The sequence below is a fragment of the Entelurus aequoreus genome, linkage group LG09, assembly GCF_033978785.1.
Source record: "Entelurus aequoreus isolate RoL-2023_Sb linkage group LG09, RoL_Eaeq_v1.1, whole genome shotgun sequence".
In the NCBI taxonomy this organism is placed as follows: domain Eukaryota; kingdom Metazoa; phylum Chordata; class Actinopteri; order Syngnathiformes; family Syngnathidae; genus Entelurus; species Entelurus aequoreus.
In genome coordinates this window covers 39,289,364-39,306,525 of record NC_084739.1, presented here as the reverse complement: position 1 = coordinate 39,306,525, position 17,162 = coordinate 39,289,364, and the positions used below count along the sequence as shown (strand labels likewise).

Below are 17,162 nucleotides of genomic sequence, written 5' to 3'. Positions count from 1 at the left end.
GCGCGTCCCTGGATGTGCGCACCCGTGGGCGTGTCCCGAGGTGCGCACAGACGGCAGGGGTCTGAACCGTAACAAATACATCATTATTATAATTATTGTATTATTATTAGTGCATCTTCTAGGGGTTAAGTCTCTCCTTATTTCTAAAAACTAGTGACACCTCTGTTTCTAAATTTTATTGAGTGTCTTTGAATGCACCACAATTATGGGCAATGAGATGCAAAAGGGAAACTTGTTCATTATTCTCCGATGCTGATTTAATGTATTTTTACCTTTCTTCTATCACTCCAGCCTTGTTCCCAAAATGTTGGTGCTGTGTGTAAATGCTTTATTGTGAGCTTTGATGACGTTATGACATCTATGTTGAGTGAAGTGTTGCAAGACATAGTTGGATGCTAGATTAACCTATTAATAACCATTTTGCATTTTTTTTGATAGGGAGGTGTCGGTAATCTTAGGTGTTTTTGATTTGATTTAAGCAACTTTGTTATTGAACTTTCAGGGTTATATACAGTACATTTTACTGTATATTATTGACACTTTGGTGGTTAGTCCTTTTCTAGATGTTCATGGCTTGGGAGCATACATTAAATATAAATGATACCGTTATACTCAACAATTAAGGCATACAGTATGTACAGTATACAGTGGATATTGTATTGTACCCTAATTAATAGAAATGAACTCCCACCATACTTTTTTTTCAGTACAGTAGAACAACACTCAAAACAATTATTAATCTGCTTGCTATTATACTGTCAATGTCTGGATATTTTCTTTTGTAACATGGTGGTATGCTCACTTTTGTTTAAATGTAATAAAAAAGTAATCTTCTATTGTTTAGACACTTTATATTAGTTTTGGGGATCTTACAAATTTGGGTATCGATCCAATACAGAAAAAGTATTTGTCATACCAATGCTGACATTGATATTTAACATTTTCCAGATCATAGAATTAATCCATTTTTAATAACAATTATAATCAGACAAAAACACAGAATGGTGGTGTAACAATATCAACAAAAGATTTAAACTACCGTATTTTTCGGACTACAAGTCGCAGTTTTTTTCATAGTTTGTTCCGGGGGTGCGACTTATACTCAGGAGCGACTTATGTGTGAAATTATTAACACATTACCGTAAGATATCAAATAATATTATTTAGCTCATTCACGTAAGAGACTAGACGTATAAGATTTCATCAGATTTAGCGATTAGGAGTGACAGATTGTTTGGTAAACGTATAGCATGTTCTATATGTTATAGTTATTTGAATGACTCTTACCATAATATGTTACGTTAACATACCAGGCACGTTCTCAGTTGGTTATTTATGCGTCATATAACGTACACTTATTCAGCCTGTTGTTCACTATTCTTTATTTATTTTAAATTGCCTTTCAAATGTCTATTCTTGGTGTTGGGTTTTATCAAATAAATTTCCCCCAAAAATGCGACTTATATTCCAGTACGACTTATATATATGTTTTTTTCCTTCTTTATTATGCATTTTCGGCTGGTGCGACTTATACTCCGGAGCGACTTGTACTCCGAAAAATACGGTATTTCCTATTACTGGCTCTGATTTAAATTATTTGGTTTTGACCTTGAAGTCCTCCTGTGTCTAGGGACTTATTATCTGAATTTGTAAAAAAGAACAAAATGACAAAATGTTGATGCAACCACTGAGAATCATATTATACTTTGTATCATTACTGTCAATATTTGTATTGATCCGACCACCTTTGTTTACTTTCAAAAGCTCTATGGCTTGAAGTTAGCGATTAGCACATCCTGCTGAGGTGTGTAGTGTAGCATGTTTAGCTATTCCTCATCCTCCAGGGACGATACTTGTAAGAAACGTAATTTTATTTTCCGCCATGGAGGCAAGGATTATTGACCCACACTGTGGAGGGACGTTAGCAGCTAGCAAGAATGCTAAGGTGCATTGAGATTTTTTATTTTTTTTTGGCATAAAAAAATACAATTATGTGTGCTTACAGTATCCCTGCAGACTGTATTGATCTATATTGATATATAATGTAGGAAACAGAAATATTAATAACAGAAAGAAACAACCCTTTTGTGCGAATGAGTGTGAATGGGGGAGGGAGGTTTTTTGGGTTGGTGCACTAATTGTAAGTGTATCTTGTGTTTTTTATGTTGATTTAATTAAAAAACAAAAAAAAAACAAAAAACTTTTTTTTATTTTTATTTTTTTATTCTTGTGCGGCCTGGTACCAATCGATCCACGGACCGGTACCAGGCCGCGGCCCGGTGGTTGGGGACCACTGCTGTAAAGGACACATAAATGAAAAGGCAGATACTGTTTTGTGACTGAAGCATGTCCCTTTACCAACACACTCACTGAGCTAGGAATGCTGGTCAACTGGAGAAACAACTCTCAACATAAATGTTATTTAGATGAAATATAAAGTTTCCTAATTACAAATACAGTGGTGATTTGTTTGATTGATTGAATACATGTTTAATTGGTTCTGTGACGGCGGTCTTAACCCAAAATACTCAGATTATTGTTCACCATTAAGATGAAGAGAAATTAAATTATTCATTTTGCCAAAAGACCACATTTGTAATTTGTAATATGCTTTTAAATAAAAAATATTGTATACAAACAATACATAAACATACAGTAGTTTTATGAAGTAATTATAATGTACAGCACTGTGCTCTCTTGTGGTTGTTGCCTTTTTTTGTTTCTTGCATTGAAAAAAGAGAACAGTCTCCCAAGTCAAAATCCTTGTATTGGTAAACACACTTGGCCAATAAATCTGATTCTGTTTCTGATTTACCTTGGAGAGCGGACTTTCACAGTATCCCTTGCGAGCGACTCAAACACACCATCAGCAGCTTCTCCACTATTGCATGGATAAATGTCCTTTGTTTAAAAAACTACTTTGACGCACTTGGCTGGTGTTATCCAAGTCTTCTGCTATTAGCTGATGCTAGCAAGTGAGATACTGGAAGTCAGGCGGATTTTACCTGGATCACTGTGGAATTAGCTATGCCAACTAACATTGGGGATGTATCTGAAACTGGCTGGTAACCTACATTTTTGCTCGCAACTTATAACAAAACATTTTGTAATGTGGGGCATTGTATATTAAGAAGTGTGACCAAACATAAAAAAAAATATCCTTAAAACATTGTAACTATTGCTGTCATTGCTGCAACTTTGTGAAAAAGCTGCCGCTAAATCGGGCAGTGTAGGCCAGAACAATCACAAAAAAGTCCTGAAGACTACATTAAAAAAAATGTAAGGTTATTGGGAGGGCACTTTGATCTATTTAATAAGGCCAATAAAAACAAGCTTCGGGCAATGACATATAATAGGGAGAGAACAGGAATACATTTACAGAACTGCCACTTAGTAGTAGGTTCTACTGGACTGAGTAAACATTATGAAGTGTATAATGTGTACATATCAGCAATGCATATAGCGAAATCAATTTCTCAATACTGCAACAGCAAAATCCAAGTGGGTACTAATGCCATTTTTTAATGACTTTTTTCAATTAAACTCTAAAGGACGAACTACACAAAATATGGCAAGGATGTAATCATGCTGCAAACCGTGTTGTTTTTCCAGGCCAAAACAAATCCATTCCATTTAATGACGTGCCTCGGTTTACACTGGGAGATAATTGGTGACGGTGTGGTTCTGGCTTGTAGTCAAACTCGATCTTATGCGGCTGAACCAGACTCCTGGAATGAAAACAGACATTAAGAGATTTAATTTGCACAAATTGCAGCTCCACTAAAAATGACACTGCTGCGTATACACAGCACGGAGTACTTGTTCCATTTGTGCAAATGGACCGATTTTATCTGCATTGCACTGAAAGTCCACAGTGCTGTTGTTGTATCATGCATGTGTGTCATTTTGTTCCAACAGAGGCTGAAAAATATGCAAACACAAAGTTGAACTTTGAACACAAACTACAGGACTGGAGTGCTAAAACAGGGCTAATGACCTTTACCAAGTAAGTGAAACATGTGGAGATGCAGACAAAAACATGCATAATATATGAATAGTCATTGATTATGTTCTCTACGTGCATGTCCATGTAAGAAAGAACATGTGGCCTTGAACATGTTTATTGCCTGGATTGTGGTAATCATTCAGCAGTCCGTGAGTGTGACTTTTAGTGGCCTTGTAATTGGTTGTCTTTGGAGGTAAATTTACAACGCAATTAACTGTGAAAACACCTGAGGGTCATTTTCCTCCAGGTAATTGCAGTACGCAGAAAGGCAACACATCTAATTGAATCAAACAGATTCATGGCATTAAATTAATCGATATCCATCCTGTGTTTTTATGTATTTTATGCCCTGTGGCCAATAATGTACTCGCTTGAAAATATGGGTGCATTAGTCACGAGCAAGTGGATTTTAATCAAGTTTTACGTCAAAGGTAATGAGTGTGCTTTAAAATCATATGAGCACTTTACACATCCAGGACACCACATGCTTTTATTTGTTCCATGCAGATTGTATGATTGTAGCCCAGTTAACTGCCTTTTTTATACTGTTTTACAAGACCCGTGTCATGTGACTTCTGACTTGACCCCCCTATTGGCTGGTTCTGAGACACGATCGATTGCTTCAGTCTTGACTTACCGAAAGTGAGTCTTGCTTTTTGAAGCAGCAAATTTTTCGACACTGAATTTTTTCACACTTAATTTTTATACACCGCATTTTTATACATATAATTTTTTTTTAATTTTTTTTGTCCTGCCCAGCTTCTCAGGCAAATCATATAGTAGATGTAGATGCCCATATCGGCTGTTCAGATTTACTTTACAAAAGAGAAGTGTAGGATACTTCTCTTGTTGCCTTATTTGTATTTGACTTTATTAAATGTATTTATATTATCATTTGGTGCAGCCGGGCCGGAGCAGGAGGGGATAGAAAGAGAAAAGAAGGAAGACAGAGGGGGGAATTGTGGGGACAAGAGGGGGATTAGACAGAGAGACAAGAACAACAACAGCAAACACAACAACAACAACAACAACAACAACAGAGCAACATCAGCAAATACGACATGTACAAATATGATGGTAAAAGTAATAGCAAATAAGCAGTTAGCGAAAATAAAAAATAATACAGAAATGACAATGAGCATTATTACACTAAAAATGGAGCAATATGATTATCAATCGAAATAGTGCTATTGATAATAAACAATACCAATACTTTTCCTTCATTATCAACAATACAATTGTTCAAATGCAACAATACATATACGTAATGATAACTTGAGATACGAAAGAATGCAGAAAAATGGAGGGGAAGAAAGAGAAGCAACCTACATTAACCTTGTAGATTGTTATAGTAACAATAGGTTAAGCTTTGTCAGTGTGCCATGTGTTATACCCAGTTTACCCTAGGGCAACAACGTTAATATATGTTTGATGAAACGTGATTATGTGCATGAGTGTATGTGTGCATATGTACTTGTATATGTACAGTATGTGTATATGTGTGCTTGTACAGTGAATGTATATGTACAGTATGTGTATATGTGTGTTTGTACAGTGAATGTATATGTGTGTGTTTGTACAGTGAATGTATATGTACAGTATGTGTATACAGTATGTGTGTTTGTACAGTGAATGTATATGTACAGTATGTGTATATGTGTGTTTGTACAGTGAATGTATATGTACAGTATATGTATGTGTGTGTTTGTACAGTGAATGTATATGTACAGTATGTGTATGTGTGTGTTTGTACAGTGATTGTATATGTACAGTATTTGTATATGTATGTTTTTACAGTGAATGTGTATGTACAGTATGTTTATACAGTATGTTTGTATAATGAGCGTGCGTGTGGATGTACGAACTTTGAGTGTGTAAATATGTACTGTATTTGTATATGTATGTGGGAGCGTAGGTACCTATGTATGTGTGTATGTATGTATGTGAGTATATGTGAATTTGCATGTACAATACATTTGACTCCCAGTGTGTGCGGGAGCCAGAGTACATCCCCAGCCTCCCCGAGAGCCCATCCCACAAACAGTAGGTGTGGTGCCCAGGGAACCAGGGACCACCGCCCCCACGCAGCCAAGCCAGACAGCGACAGGAACCCCAGAGCCCGGCCCACCGCGCCGCCCACATGGGCCAGCAGCAGGCCGCAGACAGACGCACCCGGCAGAGGACAAGGCACGAGAAAAGCAGGGGGAAGCCAGACCCCAAGCCAGCGAGAGACCACACCCCACACGGACAGAAAGGCGGGACGCCCCGCCCGAGGGGCCCGGAGACCCCTCGCAACCGGACGGGAAGACCGCCCCCGCCCCACCGGCAACAGGGCCCCCACGAGCCCACCCCCACCCCCGGAGAGCGCGGCGAGGCCAGCCCACGGCCACCCCACCCAAGCCGGCCGCCACAGGACCACCCAGCACGGGGCCACGGGAACAACCCACCCCACCCGCAGGGACCCCAACGATGGAGATGGAACAACCAGCAACCGCCCCGCCGAGTCCCCCCCCTGAGGTAGGGGAAAATAAATAAATAAAATAAATAATAATAATAATAATAATAATATTAATAAAATATATTAAAAAATAAGGATAAATAAATAATTAAATCTATTTAAAAAAAAAAAAAAAAAGAATTAAAAGAAGATCACAGACATGCTGACACACAAGGTCGCTACCCCAACAACTGGCCGACTCGCAGCACCCCGGAATACCCTGCAGCACCAAGCTACCACAGTAGACGCAGGGACCAGACCGAGCAGGCCCCAACCAAGACGGGCACCCGGAAGGGATGGACGGTGGGACCCAGGAGCTCCAGACACGCAGTCCGGCTGCAGTAGCCTGAGGCACCGACCCCCACCCGACAGGCAGGCCCAGAACGTACCCCCAGAAATATACATACATATCTATATACATACACATACACATACACATGTACACATACACACAGATATGTATACATACATACATACATACATACATACATACATACATACATACATACACACACACACATACACATACACATACATACACACAGTTTGTCAGCCCCGACAACCACCACGCGCGCGCGCTGCCACCAGTCACAACATCAGCAACCCCCCTGCACCAGACCCAGCAGCCACGGGCGCCCACACCACAAACAAACGGCAGCAGAAACAGCAGCCACAACACCCCCAGACAGCCAGCACCACCCAATCAAATCAAAGCGATAAAAAAAAAACGCGACCGGCAACCACACGACAACAGGATCACGGAGACCAGCCAGCGCCAGCCCGCCGGCCAGCCCAAACGCCAACACGCAAACAAGAGACACCAACACCCCCCCCCCCCCCACCAAAAGACCCCACCACCCCAACCCAAACCCGCACAAACACACCACCGCCCAAACAACCGAGACACAGCATCCAGACCAGACACGGGCGCCGCGCCGCCACCACATCAAGTCGCCAACAGAGACCCCACAGTGCAAGGTCGGGCCACACGGGCACGGAAACCACCCAACAGGAAGCGAGACCCGCCCGACGCCACACACAAATAAATAATAAGATTAAACAAAAATAATAATAATAATTAAAAAAAATATATAATAATAATAAGATAAAATAAAATAAAATACAAATCAAATTAAATTAAATTAAAAATAACAAATAAAAATAAATAAATAAAATAAAAATAAAATAAAGTAAGTAAATAATAAAAAATTATAAAAACAAAAATAAAAAATAAAAATAATAATAATAATAAATTAATAAAAGCCTGGCAAAAAAAAATAAAAAAATATATAGAATTTTTTTACACTGAATTTTTACACACTTTAAAACACAGATTTTTTTGCAGTGAAATTGTCAGAATAATTTGATGTGAAAAAATGTATTCCACAAAATTCAGATGCAAAAATGTCACTTACATAAATTCAATGTCAAAAAAAGTTTTCATAATAAAGACACAAATTAACTTCCATACTATATGTGATTAAAAAATCACCAAAAAATTAGATCACATGGGAAGAATGGACACAACTAAGTAGAGCTGAGTAAGCCCACATGGAAGCAAAACTAGGCACAAGAGGAAAATCCTTTGAAGCGTGGAAAGAAAAACTTCTTGCAGAATGTGCAAAATGATACCTGTGTGATGACGGTCGATTGTTTCGTCTTTTTTTATGTTCCCTAACATCCCATTGAATATGTTAAGTCATCTGTCTTGACTGAGTAGGTCCATCTCCAGATAATGTTGGAGCTCCAATTTGAGCTGTGAGTGCAATCGTGGATTTTTGAGTCACAGCAGTGACGTGCAGTGACCTTCATACCAGGTGGTTGGATTTTTTTTGTTTTGTTTGTATGAATTCATAAGCTTTAATCACTTTTAATACAGGTTGCTCATCAAGATGATAACAAGAAAAAGAAGGGAGTAATTCACTTTCATAAGGGTGTTGTAATCACACACTTCTTAGTCCCACATTTATTTGCTTTGATAAAATACAAATAAAATAATTTGGAGAGGGACAAGCGGGAGGAAATGAATTGATGGCATTTGGAGTCTTTCTTACCCTCTACTGTATTTGTATGGGAAGTATGGTAACTGTCCTCCATGAAAATGTACTTTGTATGATCACCTGTTTGGTGTGTAAGTACAGTTTAGACTAGTTGATCTTTTTTATATGAACTCCTCCATATTGGCAGCCACATTCATTCAGCAAAGCATTTAGACATAGTTCTTCCATCCGACAAAAAATAAAACAAAATCAAAAACGCTGTCTTTCTCCCTGATAAAATATAGTAACAACATGCGTCTGCTAGCTCACGATCGCCCCCACTTCTCACATTGTGGCAAATCAGAGTACTAGGAGAGGCACTCCAATAGCCTAACAGCTGTATTTATAGTCCGATATCAAGAATAATTATATGTGTGAATGCTTCCCAGCATTCACACAATGATCTTTCACTTGCTGTACATTAGAAAACATTAACCCTCAGCGGACAAAGGCTGACTTTTTTGTCCTTTCAGTAATTTTTTGCTGTATTTCGGCCATCATTTTTGTTGCGATACTTTATCCTGAGTGTTTTTTTCATGTCAAATTCTTTCACAGGTGTACGATACATCTGCAGTTATTCCACAAAACTCCAAAGCTAAACAGGACATAAAAGTGCTTCATTTTTCAAAGGGCATTAAAACATTTTTAAATTCATATGTTTTTTTACTTTCTTTGCTCAAATATTAACTTCAGCCCTGTTTTTATTTGTATTCTAATTTTTTTAAGGCTTTTTGATCAAATGATGTCACAGTTGTCAATTAGTATGAATTTGCATAACATTAGTTATGTATTTACTAATTTATACCTGTTTAAAAGGACTTCAAAAGGGTCAACATTTCGAAAAACTTTGCACGTTTGATATTTTTGTTTAGGACGTAAGTTGATTAAGTATTTTTTGCAAAAAAAAAAAAGTAAAACAAGAAAAAAAGTCTTCAAAAACGTATGGACTTTTATGTCCTGTTAGGCTCTGAAGATACTGTAATTAAAACTGAATGTCCCCAAAGGGTTTTTAAACAGACTGTAGATTCTAAAGTGTACTCATTAAAAATTGATGGTGTACAAATTATTATTATTATTATTATTTTGGTAACATTGTGACAAGAAGACCAGTCAGTAAGCCACGCCCTCAGCCTTTTTCGCTTTCCACACAGAAAGGCAAGAACGAGGGGCGGTACAGTACACAAAAGTATTTTGTTAGGTTTGTGTGCAAAACTAGTGATTTTTACTCAAATACACGTTAAAGCACTATTGTAATCACACAAAACATACATTTATAACAGTTTTAATATTTATTATTTTAGGTTTTAGTTTTTTTTTTTTTTTATCATAATAACATCCATCCATTCTCTACCGCTTGTCCCTTTCGGAGTTGCGGGGGGTGCTGGAGCCTAACTCAGCTGCATTCAGGCAGAAGGCGGGGTACACCCTGGACAAGTTTCCACCTCATCACAGGGCCAACACAGATAGAACAATGACAGTAATATGCATTTCGTCATGACAGGTCCCTCCTGGACTTGTCACGTGTTGTCTTCGTTGTATTGATTCCCTATGTTAGTGTTTAGTTCTTGTCTAGCGCTCCTATTTTGGTTTCCTCTTCCTGCGTGTTGTCCTGCAATGACATGACCACTAATTGAGCGCCGTACTCCGCACCTGCCTTTGTTTAGTCATTAGTGTCCCCACCTGTTGTCTACACTAATCACGCCCCCTTACAAACCTGATCTTTGGGGCGGGTATTTTGTTTGCTTTTGCGGATGATTATGTTCATTGTTTGCTGATATTTTTGTATGATTCATGTAAGCTTAGTGCTGCATTATACATCCATGCCTTTTGATGCGAGGCTAAGAATAATCTTAGTTTTTGCCTTGGGCTCCCGTGCATGTCCCAGTGGCATGTCTTTGTGCTTAAAGAAAGAAGTATAGACTCTTCTTACCTGCACACTGCATCACGGTTGTCCTTCCGCATCTTGGGAACAGGACTCTCGCTATTATGCGAGCCGAACGTGACACATCATTGCACATTTAATCACATTACTCCTTTCATCCATCCATGTTTCTACCGCTTGTCCCGCCGAAGGGTCGAGAGCCTATATCCCAGGTGCACTCGAGCGGAAGGCAGGGTACACCCTGGACAAGTCACCACCTCATCATGTAAATGAATTAATCTGGGATTATTTTGAATAAATAAATACATCTCCAGATTGGAAAAAGTATGAGTTGTTGTAAAATAATGTGTGATACAGCTCTCATTAGATTGTGCTGGTTTATTTAACACAATGGCTGGCGTGTGAAGGTTTTTGTTGTCTTGCTATGTCCATCAGGTCAGACGGGTCCAAGGAGCAGATAGAAGCAGACCTTATTGTGGGATGCGACGGAGCCTTCTCGGCCGTCCGCAAGCAATTCCTCCGTCAAAGCCGCTTCAACTACAGTCAGACTTACATCCCTCATGGCTACATGGAGCTCACCATGCCACCCGTCAATGGAGAAGTCAGTTCTGCAAGATCCACACTTATTTTTAAAAAGGTGTTTTCTTTACATGTCCTGTGTGTTCCCCAGTTTGCCATGAAGGCCAATTATCTTCACATCTGGCCCCGAAACACATTCATGATGATTGCGCTCCCCAACTTGGTACGTGTGATTCATTGTCTTCACATTCTGGATGTACATGTATGCTTTTAAATGTCAGTACCTCATACTATTTGCATACACTAACCTTCACACAATTAGTCAAATCAGCAAAATTGGGTGCGAATATTTAGTGACGGTCTTGAACAGTCAATTAGCCTAAATTGATTATACAGACTTCCTCATCAGGTAATCTTACACTGCAAAATAGTGTTCGACCCATTTTTCACACGGCTGTTCTTTTCCATTACAACCTCTCCTGTCCTTCTTAATCCCAAAATATTTTTTTTCTGCACGACTGAGTCAGCAGCTTCACTGTCTCTTATGAGGCAAGGTTACAGCCGCAGACTAAAAAGTGCATCAGCACTGTCACTCACTGTCCTTAGCACTCGGGACAGCTTTGGGCTGTGAGGAAAAAAAGAACACACATCTTTGCTGCCTGGCTGCCATGGTAACAGAATCAGTGCAAATCAGTCTCTACAGGGAGGACATTGTTGATGGCAACACCTTGAGCGGATAATGACAGCTCACAATAGGTGATATTTAACTATTAATAATACTTTATGTAGGTACGTGGAAAGAATACGCATTGCATGAATACGCGTATTAATGCAAATTATTGATGCAAGACTTAATATTAACATACTTGTTTATTCCTGACCTTGGACACATCTTTAAAGAGCCACCTCTGACTTGTAGTAAGATATGTAAAATACTCTGTTTCGGATAATAATTAACTTCTAAGTGCCACACAACATGTGCAAAAGTTACACACTGAAGAGGGAGAACTGAATGTCCTGATAGCACAGCTGACTCAGCATATTTTTACCTTCCTTTGTTTCTCATATCATAATAAGTGCAAAGGCAACAATTAGTCAGTTAGTTAGTAGCATTACACAAAACGTACACCACTTTTTTCTGTGAAACGTTTTGTCATGTCCATAGAAAAAACATGTTTTTTTCATTGCAATTTCCTCTCTATGGAAACTTCAACCCATTGTCCTTGATTAAATATTATTACTGCACCATGATGCTGTAGAGTGGTCTGAGTAGATTAGCCAGAAGTTGTACTCAAGTAAAAGTAGCACGACTTACTGATTAATATGACTCAAGTAGAGTAAAAAGTACTCATCTAAATAAGTACTTCAGTAAGGGTTTGTAAGTATTCGGTGGGAAAACTATTCAGGTACTGATAACTAGAGAGTAACGTCTGATTTAGTTAGTAGCTAATTTTCAAGGGTTCTTGAACTACAACCATAGTTGGTGTGGGTGTGTGGGTGTGAGACACAACTACAGCGTGTCTCACAAAATATGCACAAGTAAAAGTAAAAAGTAGTCATCAAAATAAGTACTTGAGTAAGAGTAGGTAGTAGTATGTGTGAAAATACTACTACTTTTGAATAACTTTTCTTTAAGAAAGTTTTTACTGGTTCTTGTACTGCAACCGTAGTTTGTGTGTATGTGTGTGTGTGTAAGAGTGTGTTTGTAAAACATACAAATCATATACAATTTACTGCAATATGGTTTCTCTAGTTGGAAGTGGAATTCCTGTAGGCACATAACATTAATGTTATTTTTACTAGTTTGGAAGTAGGGCTGGGCGATATATCGAATATACTCGATATATCGCGGGTTTGTCTCTGTGCGATATAGAAAATTACTATATCGTGATATTCGAGTATACGTTCTCACGCAGTTGCTTTTAGCTGCGGGCATTACACTACAGGCGTTTCTCACTCTTTCTTGTCTTTCCTTCTCACAGAGACATAAAACAAGCGCACCTTCTTACATACGTCACATACTGTCGCGTGTGCAACATCATACGCCCTCGCGGAGCAGAGAGGTAGCGGGATGGGTAACGTCAGCTGTACTGCTAGCGGTGCGGTGCGAGTGGTAATACGAGAGAAAGAAGGTGCGAATCTGGTAACAAATGAAGGAAGAATTTATTCCCAAGAAAAACAGCCGGGGTCCATCGTCTGGCAGTGGTTTGGCTTCAAGCGGCAAGATGTTGAACAGACAACCGTAATATGTCAAGTATGCGGCAAAAGCGTTGCTACAAAAAGTAGCAGCACTGCTAATGTGTAGCATCATTTGAAAAGTCACCCGCTAGAGAATGAAGAGTGCTTGAAACTCTGCATGTCAACATCTCCGTTCAGTGCCATTTCCAGATCAACACCGTATGAAAGAAATAGTCAACAACAGAAGGAGATAACGTCCACAGGAACCTACCACATAGCGAAGGACATACACTATTTGATTTTCGTATTATGCAGCTAATTTTTATTTGACAGTTATTGAAATATCTTGTGTGACATCATGCACAAAAGTGCACTTTTTTTGTTTTAAAGGCCTACTGAAACCCACTACTACCGACCACGCAGTCTGATAGTTTATATATCAATGATGAAATCTTAACATTGTAACACATGCCAATACGGCTGGGTTAGATTAGTAAAGTGCAATTTTAAATTTCCCTTGAAATATCCTGCTGAAAACGTCTCGGTATGATGACGTTTGCGCGTGACGTAACGGATTGTAGCGGACATTTTGGGACACCATTGTGGCCAGCTATTAAGTCGTCTGTTTTCATCGCAAAATTCCACAGTATTCTGGACATCTGTGTTGGTGAATCTATTGCAATTTGTTTAATGAACAATGGAGATAGCAAAGAAGAAAGCTGTAGGTGGGAAGCGGTGTATTACCGGCCGGCTGCAGCAACACAAACACGTAGCGGCTACATCGTAGCCGGTGTTTCATTGTTTACATTCCCGAACGATGACAGTAAAGCTTTACCATTGGCCTGTGGAGAACTGGGACAACATAGACTCTTACCAGGAGGACTTTGAGTTGGATACACATGCTTGTGGAGATGGGACAACAGAGACTCTTACCAGGAGGACTTTGAGTTGGATACGCGCTATCGTGAATATGCAGCTGTGGCTTCCAAACATTTGATCGCTTGCCCGTAGGTGCGTGCCGCTATGTGCATGTCACGTACGTAACTTTGGGGAAATATATGTGCTGTATGAACTTTGGGGAGGTGAACGGTACTTTGGGCTGTGGGATTGAGTGTGTTGTGCGGGTGTTTGATTTGTATTGGCGGGTTATATGGACGGGAGGGGGGAGGTGTTTGTTATGTGGGATTCATTTGTGGCATATTAAATATAAGCCTGGTTGTGTTGTGGCTAATAGAGTATATATATGTCTTGTGTTTATTTACTGTTTTAGTCATTCCCAGCTGAATATCAGGTCCCACCCGCCTCTCACAGCATCTTCCCTATCTGAATCGCTTCCACTGCCCTCTAGTCCTTCACTCTCACTTTCCTCATCCACAAATCTTTCATCCTCGCTCAAATTAATGGGGAAATCGTCGCTTTCTCGGTCCGAATCGCTCTTGCTGCTTGTGGCCATGATTGTAAACAATGTGCAGATGTGAGGAGCTCCACAACCTGTGACGTCCCGCTACTTCCGGTACAGGCAAGGCTTTTTTATCAGCGACCAAAAGTTGCGAACTTTATCATCGATGTTCTCTACTAAATCCTTTCAGCAAAAATATGGCAATATCGCGAAATGATCAAGTATGACACATAGAATGGATCTGCTATCCCCGTTTAAATAAGAAAATCTAATTTCAGTAGGCCTTTAAACTATTGTAGTGGCGTTCTGTACAAAAAGTGCACTTTAATTTAGTGTTGTTTTAATATGTCATCTTAGTGACGTCATGCACAAAAGTGCACTAATAGCTTGTTTTAAAATGTCTCTGACAATCTTGTACTTTCTGTTTTGGAAATGACATGAATGTTTGTGCCACTGCTTAATAATTGTTTAATAAATACAGATTTGGTAAATTTACTTAGTTGTGAGTTCCCTCTCTGCATGAAAGTTTAAAATAAGCATATATTAATAATAATACCTGGGATTTATATAGTGCTTTCCTAAGTACCCAAAGTCGCTTTACATGTAGAACCCATCATTCAGGTGGTAAGCTACTTTCATAGCCACAGCTGCCCTGGGGTAGACTGACGGAAGCGTGGCTGCAATTTGCGCCAACGGCCCCTCCGACCACCACCTATCATTCATCATTCAATGAACCGGTGTGAGTGACACCAGGGCAGAGCCGGCCCAAGGCATAAGCGTACTAAGCGCTTGCTTAGGGCCCCGCGGCCACTAGGGGGCCCCCAAAAGCAATTAACAAAAAATTATTATTTTTATTTTTTGCATGTACGAGTCTGACTCAGACTCGTACATGGCAGTGATTAGTATTAATAACAAAGTCGGCCATCAGATTTCTTACAGTGATGTCATAAATGACTTTGCCTCCAGAAAAGCCAGGAAGCACAGGTTTTAAGAAGTGGGTGGAGTGGTGTGGGTGGTGAAGAACAGAGGAACAAAACTGTGATGTGATGGTCAAATGTGTGAATTAAGGACCTTAATTTAAGGTAGTTTATTTTGATTTTTTCCCCAAAAAAATTTGGCACAACGTTATGTACATTTACATAGTTTTAATATGTAGTAACTTTATATTTGTTTATAAACCGTTATGTTACCTTGTTTCTGGTAACTCTGTTCATTAATATCATTTAAGTATTTGCTTGATATTTAATTTAATTATGTTGTTTTTTGTACAATTGAATTTGTTCCTTTTTATTTATATTTAAGTGATTTTATTGTTGCACTTTATAGTTTTTCTTGCACTACGAATTATTTTTGCACATTGCTGTTTCAGGTTTTTGTTACCAAAAATAATAAAGTGAATCAGAATCAGCTTTATTGTCCAGTTATGTTTAACACACATGGAATTTAACTTCAGTAGACTGCGCTCTCTTTGTACAAAGTAAACATTAAATATGAACAATTAACTAAAAATATAAACTAGTAATTAAAGACTAATATGTACAAGACTGATGAGACAAGATGACACTTTTACTGTAAATACAAAGCTTTATCACTTGGACTGTTCAACCCCAGGCCACGCTTGTAGCTGAATGTTTTCTACATTTTAAGATTAGGAACAATATGTGGCACTCTGGACATCATTCGTTCATTCATTGGTATTATTTATGTTCTTAACTGGGCCACCCCCATATCTTTATAAATGACATGTCATTTGTAAAGACATGCCAGGCTGACAATAGGATAATGTAAACAACACTGCCAGAGCCGCAATGAGTTTATAGTAGGTGTGTGAATGATCAACAATCAATATTATTGGCAGAAATAGAGGGCCCCAAAATCAAATTTTGCTTAGGGCCCCATGGAGGCTTGGGCCGGCACTGCACCAGGGGCAAGGGTGAAGTGTCCCGCCCAAGGACACAACGGCAGCGATTTTTGGATGGTAAGAGGCGGGGAGCGAACCTGCAATCCTCAGGTTTCTGGCACGGTTGCTCTACCCACTACACCATGCCGCCCCTTAATGAAGTATGAACAAGAATGTTTTAATGTAGACACATAGAATCATCATACTGGTGTGATTATATGCATCAAGTGTTCATTCAAGGCTAAGGCAAAATGCCGAGATATATATCGTGTATCGTGACATAGCCTAAAAATATCGAGATATTAATAAAAGGCCATATCGCCCAGCCCTATTTGGAATTAATCTTTGAAGGTTTGTACTGCCTTGTCTGACGTCATGTCACTTTTTACAGTCAGTATGTTTCTAAATTAGTCTGATTTGTCAAATAATTCAGTTTCTTCTATTTTCACACCAACATGTGAAGTTGTAGTTCTCATGCTCTTATCTCTAATGTGACTGTTGGCCATAGGCAGTGTGCCTCTCGTACACTAGAGGGCATTTGTGGTAATTTCAGCCTTTTTAGCTATGTGGGAATGTAAATACAATAGAAGAAGGTAATGCTACATGCTATTAAGCTAGCACTAGTAACTTTCAAGCTTAAAGGCCTACTGAAATGAATTTTTTTTATTTAAACGGGGATAGCAGATCTATCCTATGTGTCATACTTGATCATTTCGCGATATTGCCATATTTTTGCTGAAAG

General features: G+C 39.1%; 1 protein-coding gene across 1 annotated transcript in view; it reads left to right on the top strand.

Annotated features, from left to right (window-relative positions):
* Positions 1–17,162, top strand: part of LOC133657428 (kynurenine 3-monooxygenase) — a 35,021-nt gene that overhangs the window by 6,517 nt on the left and 11,342 nt on the right. Inside the window, exons 6-8 of the mRNA XM_062058744.1 lie at positions 3,919–4,006; positions 10,860–11,025; positions 11,095–11,166. Coding sequence (XP_061914728.1) covers positions 3,919–4,006; positions 10,860–11,025; positions 11,095–11,166 — 326 coding nt within the window. The remainder of the gene's footprint in view (positions 1–3,918; positions 4,007–10,859; positions 11,026–11,094; positions 11,167–17,162) is intronic.